An 11364-nucleotide genomic window follows, 5' to 3' on the forward strand; every position below is an offset into this window, starting at 1 on the left:
CTTGTGAGCAGATGTTGCCATTTTTGGCTGTGTGAAGATGAGCAGAGAAAGACTTGGCTATTGGCATAGAACAGAACATCTGTATTTGTTGTTGTGGCTTTCAAAATTCAGTAAAGATTTGCCCATTTCAGTTTCTGTTTCCTCTTGCTGTGATCTGATTTCACTGCTATTCTTTATACTAGCTGACAGAAACCTTGTTCTTTCCATCATGTCCGAATGATTCTTGGGAGGTGCGATATTTTATTTGTAATTTACATTATATTTAAGCTTCATTTTGATTACCTGTAACAGAAGTGGGGAACCTTTTTGCTTCACAGGGCCAGATCCCTACCAGGATTGATCTTGTAAGCCAAAATTTGATCGGTGTGTGGGGCCTGACCATATGCAAAATTCCCTTGGGCATTTCCTGCTTGGGAACCAAACTCCAAGAGAGGAAGATTAGATCATATGAGCAAACACACATCTAATGTCTCTCCCCACCCCCTCAATTTGACTAAAGCTAAAGGGCAGGTGGAATGGGGAATGGTTGCAAAGAGTGGACAAGGTGACTGTCCCAAGGAAGGGAGTTCCAAAGTTCTGCATCTTCTCCATATTATTATTCCTGTTTCTCTTTAGCATCCCAGTTGTACAGTCTTCTCTACTGATGGTAAAGGGGAGGGAGACTAGGGTTGTGATGTGATATATTTTCTTACCACCACCTGTTGATAATCAAGGCAGGTCATTCTCCTATCCATCATGTGCAGGGTTTCCTGGTCTTCAAGGAGCTCCTGGTCTTGTGCAGAAAGTTGAAGAAGTCAAAGTTGCTCCAGGCTTAATTGGTCTGCCAGGAATTGATGGCATCCCTGGTTTGAATGGAGATACTGGGTTCCAGGGCCTGACTGGACCACCAGGTAAAGCACGCACCTTACATGGATGCCTTCAGTATAAGGCAGTTTCCTGTGTCCTTATTTTAGGAGCATATGTGTGGCCTCAGCAGAGTAGATTCTCAGATTCACAACCTACCCTTCCACTTGACTCCTTGTTTTACTTTTTTCTTATCTCTTCCCTCTAAGCCACTCTCTCCCAAGTAAAAAGGTTGCAGAGATTGAGTAATTAATAACAGTTGTGTTTATTTGGTCTATGGATCATAAACATCAAATGCAATATTGGGTTACTCTCTCTCTCTCTCTCTCTCTCTCTCACACACACACACACACACACACACACACACACCAACAACATACATATGGTGTATTTTAAAATGGGTGTATAGCAAAATCCATCAGAAATAAATAAAAAAAGTTAAAAATGCAGACAATTTTGACTTGGCACACCTCTTCCCTCTAATAAGTGTGACTTAGTTTCGAAAGCTACAGCATAGGAACTTGGCTTTATTTTCTGTGGTTTGGAATCTGCCATTTAAGTGGAGGCATAAAGTTCATACGATTTCCCCATGTGTTGGGAAAGTGCTGGGGAGAAAACCTACATCCAGAACTCACTTTTAAACCTGTGTTGGTTTCGCACAAATGTTCCATGTCTAGGATGCCACTGCTGCTTCTGCCCAGCAAGGATGTTCATAAAGTGGACATTTTAGAAGTCATAGGTATTATTATGCTAAGCTGCAATGAATGGAAAGGCTGGGGCAGCAGTCGGGAACCTGTGGCCATCCAGATGCTGTTGGAGTGCCGCTCCCATCATCCCTAGCAATTGGCCATGCTAGCTGGGGGCTGATGGGAGTTGGAGTCACAGGTTCCCCACCTCTGGGTTAAGATAAGCTGGCCTTACTCATCTGCTCCTGCCAACCTAGCAGTTCGAAAGCACGTCAAAGTGCAAGTAGATAAATAGGTACCATTCCGGCGGGAAGGTAAACAGCATTTCTGTGCGCTGCTCTGGTTTCGCCAGAAGCAGCTTAGTCATGCTGGCCATATGACCTGGAAAAACTGTCTGCGGAAGCGGACAAACACCAGCTCCCTCGGCCTGTAAAACGAGATGAGCGCTGCAACCCCAGAGTCATCCGCGACTGGACCTAACGTTCAGGGGTACCTTTACCTTTTTGCTCATCATGACACAGATCTCTTGTTTTGACTAAAGACAGGGGTATAAGAAAAAAACTTAACAAGCTATTTATATATCTATATAACAGGTCCCAAAGGGATGGCAGGTAGACCGGGCCAGATGGGAGTCAATGGTTTGCCAGGGTCACCTGGTGTAGTTGGAGATCCAGGGACTCCAGGAAGTACCGGGCCACCAGGATTTGAAGGTAAAGGCTTTTTACGTTGTCTCTTTAGTGTCTAGGGCAGGGAAGGGAAATCTGTGGCCCTCCAACCTATGGGGCTACAATATCCATCATTTATTATTATGATTTATTAAATTTCCGTATCACCATTCTTTGAAGGATCATGGGTGGTTTACAATACAAAACCACAAATATGCCTAACATAGTAACAAACAAAAGAATAACTCCCCCCCCCCCCGCCACAGTTATAAAAGCCATAGATGGTTTAATTAGCCAAAGGACTGGGAGAAGAGAAATATTTTTGCTTGGCACCCAAAGATGTATAATGAAGGCACCAGGTGAGCCTCCCGGGGGAGGGCATTCCACAAACAGGGAGCCACTGCAGAAAAGGCCCATTCTCATGTTGCCACCCTCCAGACCTCTCATGGAGGAAGGAGGCATACAAAGAAGGGCCTCTGGTGATTATTGCAGGGTCTGATATGGGGAGAGCTAGTCCTTGAGGTATTGCAGTCCTGAGCCATGAAAAGCTTCAGAGGTCAAAACCAGCACTTTGAATTGGGCCCAGAAACTAATTGGCAGCCAGTGCAGTTGGTCCAGGATTGGCGTTATGCTCAAACTGTCTTGCCCCAGTGAGCATTCTTGAGCACTGGCCATGCTGGCTGGAGTCTTAACAACATCTGGAGAGCCATAGCTATGTGGAAAGAGGAGGTTGGCACACAGTGAAAGCTTTTAAAACTAATGCTCATAGTTGTGCAGGAGAACTTGTTGGGGTGGGGTAGTCTGGGGAAAGGAGGATTCTAGTGCAGTCATGCTGCAGTTCTGAAAACAGCTGTGGGGGCCAGAGGCAGAGCTAGATGCTCTGGCACCTGGAGCAGCACACATTCTGTGCACCCAGGGAAAGGACTAGCCGCCCGCGGGGGCGGGTAGAGCGTCCCAGGGTGGCGGGGTGGCGATGTCACCTTCCCCCCCAGGGATGACACCTGGGGCAAACCACACCCACCGCACCCCCCTGCCTCCGCCAGTGGTGAGGGAGTGTATGTATTATTAACCAAAGAAGAAGAAAAGACAATGCTGCACATACGCATTACATGTAACATGTATTTGTTTATTTGTAAACCACAGTTTCATAAAAATAAAAGGTGGTGTACACCATACAATCTTACAATAAAAACATCTGTAAATTCTAGGTGTGGTGGGGGGGATTCACACTGCAGAAGCCCTGTGTGAATAACACTGTTTTTAGCAGACACCCCCTGCAAAAAAAGGGCAAGAATTGTTCCTGCTGAACTTGTAGCAGCAGGGAGTTCCACAGGGCAAGGTCTACCAAACTGAAACTTTGGTCCCTTGTAAAGGCTGGCTGAAACTCAGGGGCATTGGGAACCACTATAGTGCCCATCAGAGCATCTCTGATGTAGTTTGGCCCAAATTATTAGCTTTGCACTAGTTGAGTAGGTGAGAAGGAAGAGGAGTTCCTCATCCATGACAGCCTCAATCTTGCTGGCACTACGTCACTCATGGCCAGGATCTAACCTCTCTCTTTTTCTCACCAGGAATGTCTGGGAAGCCTGGTCCTGCCGGTTTACCTGGCATGCCAGGCCGCAGCGTTGGGGTTGGCTACACTTTGGTGAAGCACAGCCAGTCGGAGCAGATCCCGCCGTGCCCTGTAGGGATGAACAAGCTCTGGGAAGGGTACAGTTTGCTGTATGTGGAGGGCCAGGAGAAGGCTCACAACCAGGACCTTGGTAAGCAGGCAAATATTTATCGTTTGTTTATTCGGAAGCCAAAAGGCTCCTCGAATGTCTTACATGCAATCCACTAAAACAAAGCAGTCACTGCCTGCAGGCTTACAATCTAGAAAAACCATGACAAACAAGGGGAAAGGGACAGGGAGGGGAGAGGGGAAAATCAAACTCAGCCACCAATTCCTAAAATAGTTGTTTTTGTAATGAGCAAAGGAGCTGCTTGATGGAGCTGGGCTTTTGGCAAAAATGATGGAATGGGCCCTGCTTCCCATCTTTCCCACTGGTGGTAAGGCCACTGGCGGAGAAAGAGGAATGTGGGGGGAGTGCGCCAGAGGGTGAAAGCAAAGCGGAAGTCATTAATTGGTAGCCAGTTAAGTTCCATAACTGATGTTAATATGTTCAGATTTTCCTTCCGCTAGTCATCAACAAACAGAATCACATGCATAAAAGGGCACATGACTGTAAACAAAACAATATATTAATTATAAGAAGTAGCTCAACCTACTAAGATAGACAAAATAGTGTACACCTCAGCAAGGCTTACAAAGAAGCATTTGGCACAAAAGTTGTTATTGTTTCGAAAAATGCGCTGAACAGCTGATGACAAGTTTCCAGATAAGGTCCTATTTCGAAAATCTTCCTCAGATGAAAACAATGAATAAACATTGGCATATTCATATCCCTGAAATATGTTATACTTTGCAAGTGTAATGATACTTGTCCGCTGCTTAGAGCATTTCATTGCATTACTTTGCAACAAATATTTTGTCTGTCTTATTGCAAGCTTAATATAATCAATATGCTGATTCGTTTACAGTCATGTGCCCTTCAGCAGTGTGTGTGTGCTTGGTTTGAATTCAATAAACAGGCCATCTGAATGAGCCTGACGCTCTGAGTTGACTGCCATGCTTTTTCTCTTGCCTCTCCCCTGTAGGTTTTGCCGGCTCCTGCCTGCCTCGCTTCAGCACGATGCCTTTCATTTACTGCAACATTAATGAGGTCTGCTACTATGCCAGCCGCAATGACAAATCCTACTGGCTCTCCACCACAGCTCCCATCCCCATGATGCCCGTCAGCAGCTTCCAGATCTCTCAGTACATCAGCCGCTGCTCAGTATGCGAAGCTCCTTCCCAGGCCGTGGCTGTTCACAGTCAGGACATCACCATCCCTCAGTGCCCAGAAGGCTGGCGTAGCCTCTGGATTGGATATTCCTTCCTCATGGTAAGAGTCCCTTGCTTTGTATGCAGAAAGCACTCAGTTGAGTCCCTGGCAGAATCTCCACTTAAAAAGTAGTCTCTCTCTGCCTGGGGCCATGGAAAGCTGCTGCCAGGCAGTGTAGACAAGGGTAGGCTAGATTGATTGGCAAGAAATTGATCTTTCACTGTGGCAGTAGAAACACCCCACCCACTTGGGAACTTCTTGCCTATGGACACCAGGCAGGCACCTTCACTGTACAGTGGTACCTTGGGTTAAGTACTTAATTCGTTCTGGAGGTCCGTTCTTAACCTGAAGCACCACTTTAGCTAATGGGGCCTCCCACTGCTGCTGCGCAATTTCTGTTCTCATCCTGAAGCAAAGTTCTTAACCCGAGGTACTATTTCGGGGTTAGCAGAGTCTGTAACCTGAAGCTTCTTAACCCGAGGTACCACTGTACTCTTTTCAGGCCAGTTTATAGCACATTTGTTTAGATAAACCTATGCAGACATTTAGAATGTTGGCATGTGTTTTTAAATCTGATTTTTAGCTCATCGCTGATTTTAATTAATTAATCTGTTTAATGTTTCAAATAGTTGTTTTTAACTGATGGTTTTATTGTTTCATTCTTTCGGCAAAGTGCTTTGATGTTTAATTGCAACCAGGTGCCATATGAATCTCAGGAAATAAAAAACCCCAGCAACAACAGATGAACAAATTATGAAACTGGAGAGTAAGGTCACGTCCGCACCAACCACTTAAAGCACTATTAAAACTGACCTCACAAAGCTGCAATGCTCAGCACAGTTCCCAGGATTCCCCAGGGTTGTAAAAGTGGCATAATAGTGTTTTAAATGGTTAGTGTGGATGTGACCTAAATATGTGAGTGCCTACATTCATATAAGTTTGTGTACAGTGGTGCCCCGCAAGACGAACGCCTCGCAAGACGAAAAACCCGCTAGACGAAAGGGTTTTCCGTTTTGGAGGCGCTTCGTAAAACGAATTTCCCTATGGGGTTGCTTCGCAAGATGAAAAAAATCTTGCATCCCCCCGTGGGTTTTTTCACTTTTTTCGCCCTTTTCTTAAGCCGCTAAGCCGCTTATCAGCTGTTCCGCTGATAAGCCGCTTAACAGCTGATCGCTGGAAGCCGCTTGACAGCTGTAGCGCTAATCCGCTAAGCTGTCAATGGGCTTGCTTCGCAAGACGAAAAAACCGCTAGATGAAGAGAATCGCGGAACGAATTCTTTTCGTCTAGCGAGGCACCACTGTATATGTGTGCCTGAGTGTATGTACGCAAGAGCGTATATAAGGGATTCAGCTGGTGCTTGTGTTGGCCCAGGGAGGCAGGGTAGAGGATGAGTAAAGACCCCATATCCCTTTGTTTTCCCCTTTCCTTCCCTGCAAATTGTAGCTACCACCCGCCCTGCAAGTCCCTGCTCCTGGTTCCATGGACATGAGACCTACAGGTTGGGTGGAAGCTGAGTGCAAAAGGAAGAACTGAACGTCTCTTTCTCTTCTCGGCCTTCTCCGTCTGCTGCAAGATACCATAAATACATAAGAGGGGGACTTACTCTGAGTCAGACCATTTGCCCATCTAGTTCAGTATTGTCTACACTGACTGGCATTGGCTCTCTGGGATTTCAGCCAGGGAGTCTATTCCCAACCCTAACTGGAGATGTCAGGGATTGAACCTGAGACCTTCTGCATGCAAAGGAAATGCTTTGCCACTGATCTGTGGTCCTCCCTCATGGTGTGATTTTCTTTTCTGCAGCAACCAGAACTGTGAGCATTTTGTTCATCTCTGCCAATCCCTGCTGTGGGAGTTTCTTTAACGAAACTGTTTTCTTTTAGCACACTGCAGCTGGAGCTGAAGGTGGCGGCCAGTCCCTCGTCTCCCCTGGCTCTTGCTTGGAAGACTTCCGTGCCACCCCTTTCATCGAATGTAATGGTGCCCGAGGGACCTGCCACTACTTCTCAAACAAGTACAGCTTTTGGCTGACAACGGTTGAGCAGACCCAGCAGTTTGCCGACTTTACCATCTCTGAAACTCTGAAGGCAGGCCAGCTCCGGACACGAGTTGGTCGATGCCAAGTCTGCATGAAGAACTTGTAGCAAAGGCCAGAACTGGTCAGAGCCAACATAAGGGACTTGAGGTCTTGCAGTGCTGGAGACTGTGGGATATGCAATCTTCCCCGGCTGCAGTAATGGCATTGAAATCACTTCGAAAACCTCTGGGGCCCCCTTGTCTATATTACAGAACATGGTGCTATATTTCTCTCTTTGTTCTTCTGTTCAAGGCTACCTCAGGAGGCCTTTCTCTGGTTTTCCAGGTGCCACTTCCTGCCCTCTCTTTGACATACTAAACAGATTTTAATAGGACCTGTTGAATTTTGGAGAACGTTCTCCTCTTCAGAGCTTTGGCCATTCCAGGCGGCTTCTCATGCTGTTATGGATTAAAAGAGGTTCAACAAATGCCATAGATGTTGACTGTAACAGCCATAGTCAGGCCTCTTAGTGATTTATTTTAGAAGCAAACCCCCACCCCAGCTTGTCAGAGCTTGGTCCCGGCAATGTGATTTTGCTCACCACAGGTGAGCAGGCACATGACTACATAAACACACAATATCATATTTGAAGCAACTATAAATAATTGTTCTGTCCAGGTCCCTGGAGCAGAGGGTCATAAGTGCTGCCTGGCACGTTATTCAACAAATGAACTTGTAAATTGAGTGCCTGCTTCAAACATGATAGGGAAAGCACAAGTGTGCTCTTACTGTAACATGAGGATTGGGTCTGAGGCTTATGCAACAATGAAAAGGTGACATAGGCAGAATCAAGTTTATAAAAGACAAGCTCCAAACGTCTTACAAATCAATTATTGTATCTGAAATGATAAATTTAAACTAGTCATTGAAACCACTAAATCAGTTAAAAAATGGAAGGATTTATTATTATGTTGCAGCTATACATTCAGGTGCTTTAGCAATTACCCAGCATTTTTTAAATATGCATTTGGTGGAGAAATTTGTGATGGGTACACTTTTGACACACTATCCTTCCCTGTGTAATGTTTACATATAAAAGTTTAGGAAATATTTCTCAGCATTCCCCTGCTATTTAATGTGCTACAAAGAGATGAGGCAGCTGAAGCAAAAATAAGTGTTTTCACACCTACATCTCATTGAGAGCATCATCTTTTGCAAATCAGAATAACGAAATTTACAGGCCCTGTTCAGACATTACTCATATCTGCTTCTTAAGATGAGACATACACACTGTTTGCTCATGCATGTACCTCCCTCCCTCCCCACTCCCTCCTTCCTTCCTTCTCAGTGTGCTGCAGTTGAATACTTCCTGTATCAGTTAACCATAGTTTTCTGTTGCATCCAAAGTAGGACCACTATTTTTACAAACCTGAATCTGAACCCAACTTCACACCATGGTTTCAAACTCTCTTTTCCAGCTTTTGTAAACATAGCAGGAAACTGTAGTTAATTATCAAAGGAAACCTTCAAATGTGGTGCATCTAGGAAGGGGAGGGCAGTGCAAAGGCATAGGCAGAAATTGCATTAATAACTCATTTTAGTAAGCAGAGAATATTATATCCAAACTGGGCAATAATGGATTCTGGATGAATATACCAAAGAGTCAGGTGTATTGAGTAGTTTCCTGTGCTGTATTACTTAGAACTGTAAAAAGCCTTTGCAAAATCAAAGCACTATAGTGGTACTACATTGTACAGATTTTTTGGTTGGCACATGCAGGCAGGCACATGCACTGAAACAACTGTGGGAGGCTGTTCCAGTGCAGGAGGTACAGTGCATGGTGATATCTGCAAAGTTAAAACAGCCTGAGACTGCATTGTACTGTTACTGAGAGACTCCTTCTGATCCTTTCCAGGCTGCCTCTGAATGCACTGGAAAGCCCAGTAGAGAGGGGGGAAAGCCAGCAACAATGTTGGGCTGCCATGCAATTTCCAGTGTTGCTGACCTACCTGCTCATTGCTGGCCTGCCTCTGTTGCCTGTTGGGGTGGCAGCTATGCTGGGAGTTCTGAGCTTGGCTTCACTGAGCCAAAAACGTTTCCTGTTTCCCACCTGGCTTGCCTCCCCATCAGTAGGGAGGCAGGGCAGTGACAGGTGATAATACACTTGCAGTCTCAGGCTTGGCACCACTTACCACCACCCCACAACCAGCTGCCTCTCCCTCTCAGTCCTAGGTTGTGGAAGTCAGAGTATGGGACAGGTTGTTGTAGCAGAAACAGACTGCAGGTGCCTGTAGGAGCAGAGAAGCAACTTCCAGCATGGCTCCAAGAATCACCTTTGCATGGGAACAATGGTGCAGAATTGTGTGCATGTGTGGAGCAAGTTTCTGCAAAATGAGGACCTTTTTAAATGTTTTCTGCTGGTTTAATTAAGCATTTAATATAATATAGCCTGCACTTAAGGTCACATTCTTCAGCTATCTGCTCTGCATGTGCTTTGAGCTCTGCCATGGATTCACTGGATCCAGGTTGACTCACTTCCTAATCTGCTTTAATGGTCTCTGCCATGCATTTGCAGCAGTTATAGGAAGGCTCTGGGCATTTTGTAAAATATGTCTTCTCATTGCATAATGTCTTAATATTTTCCTGTAGATGTTTATGCAAAGTTCCTTGCTTTCTGCTTGTGACACAGGAATAGCCTAGGCTGTGTTGGATTAATCTGTGATAGTCTACTATATGTGGATGGTATTTCGTGGTCATAGGGGACTTAAAAACATGTGCAATAGTTATGCCTCTAAGATGAACAAACCGTTTGTTTTTCATTTATTTTTTAGGGTGCTCTATTTTTACTGAGTTTTACACTATAAACAGAATAGCCGGTTATCTTGAAGACCATTTTCAGATGTTTTAAAACCCATGTACCAATCTTTATGGGATGACATCACACTATATCCCGGGTCTCTATGAACCCCTGATCATACCAGGCAGGCTGCTGGTGGTGCATATAAAGATTCACTTTGTCTAAAAGCTCAACCTCCCTTACACTTGACAGCGCTCAAAATCAATCATGATTCTGTACCATTTGCAATAGGAATGCATGCTTGTGAGCAGGTCATTGGGGGTTAATGACTTCTGTATTCACTGGTGCTTTATGGGGCTTGAGTGAAAACGTCCATTTTTCTTTGTGGAATCTAAAGACATATGTGTGAAATTTCATGGTTTTCTCCAATTCTTGTGCTGTACTGTACATAAAATGAGAAAATTTATATACTGGTTACTCAACAGGTTTGCAACTGTTAGAGCACATTTACAGATTTTTGCCTTTCAGAGGTAGCCTTGAAACTGCTGGTGCCAAAGTGATATACACTATAAAACAATTTAGTTTTACACTTAACTTTGAGTAGATGTTAGATTAACCTTTTCTACTGCTTAAGCCATGGCGGGTTCTCTTTTGTTTCAACTGGGGGAGAAGTGTGATTATTTTTGTAATACACTGTCAAAAGCATCTTTAGGGCACAGACTGTATTTTCCATTGTTAATTTTATCGAAAAAGCCATAAAACACAAATATGCCAATTTTGTGAGTTATGCTGTTTTTCCTTATGCAGTTGAATGAACACTGTCCCTTTCTCTTCACCACTCCCCAACTTCTCAGTAAATTTCAGAGTTTTTCTGAACAGGATGCCAGTTTTGGTGCAAGACATAAATCTAATGGAGCTTTATTCAACAGTTGAGTGTTCAAATCCATCAGTTTGCAGTTGTATCAGCAGAGAGATCACATGGGGACTTTTGCTACCTACCCTCCAGATTAGCAGCAGGTGCTGTTTCCCTCTCACAAAAGTACCAAAGGGCAGCTTTCTCTCACATGGAACCACACAATGATTTTTTTATATGGGACACACCACCCCCTAGCAGATTCACACTCCCTGATTGCACAGGTGGTGGTTTCAGGAGGTAAATATTTACAATTGTAACTCAGCACCAATTCATTAGGTCTTGTTGCATAACAAGAGGCCAGACATATGTGAAGAAACAGCATACCTGCTTCTCAATGCACACATGTGTAGTTCTCATCAGATTTCATTTGTAAAGGCAAAGTAGATGCTTAGACCCATATGGAATAATAAGATGCTCATAATGGTTGCCCAAAGCATTGTTTTTACACAAGCAGCTAACCTAACAAGCAAAGTGCTAATGGTTATGGTACCAAGGAGAAATAAATGTGCTACGTG

At 44.5% G+C, this 11364-nt stretch overlaps 1 protein-coding gene across 6 annotated transcripts in view; it reads left to right on the plus strand.

Annotated features, from left to right (window-relative positions):
* The window catches only part of COL4A6 (collagen type IV alpha 6 chain), a 173224-nt gene extending 162516 nt beyond the window's left edge, over positions 1–10708 (plus strand). For all 6 annotated transcript variants that reach the window (XM_083722019.1, XM_083722021.1, XM_083722018.1 and 3 more), the window contains 5 exons: positions 744–890; positions 2123–2239; positions 3766–3957; positions 4892–5178; positions 7003–10708. In XM_083722019.1, the coding sequence (XP_083578145.1) occupies positions 744–890; positions 2123–2239; positions 3766–3957; positions 4892–5178; positions 7003–7263 (1004 nt within the window). In that variant the 3' untranslated portion in view covers positions 7264–10708. The remainder of the gene's footprint in view (positions 1–743; positions 891–2122; positions 2240–3765; positions 3958–4891; positions 5179–7002) is intronic.
* Positions 10709–11364: the final 656 nt, after the last annotated feature.

The sequence above is a fragment of the Podarcis gaigeae genome (assembly GCF_964106915.1).
Source record: "Podarcis gaigeae genome assembly, chromosome: Z".
Taxonomy (NCBI): domain Eukaryota; kingdom Metazoa; phylum Chordata; class Lepidosauria; order Squamata; family Lacertidae; genus Podarcis; species Podarcis gaigeae.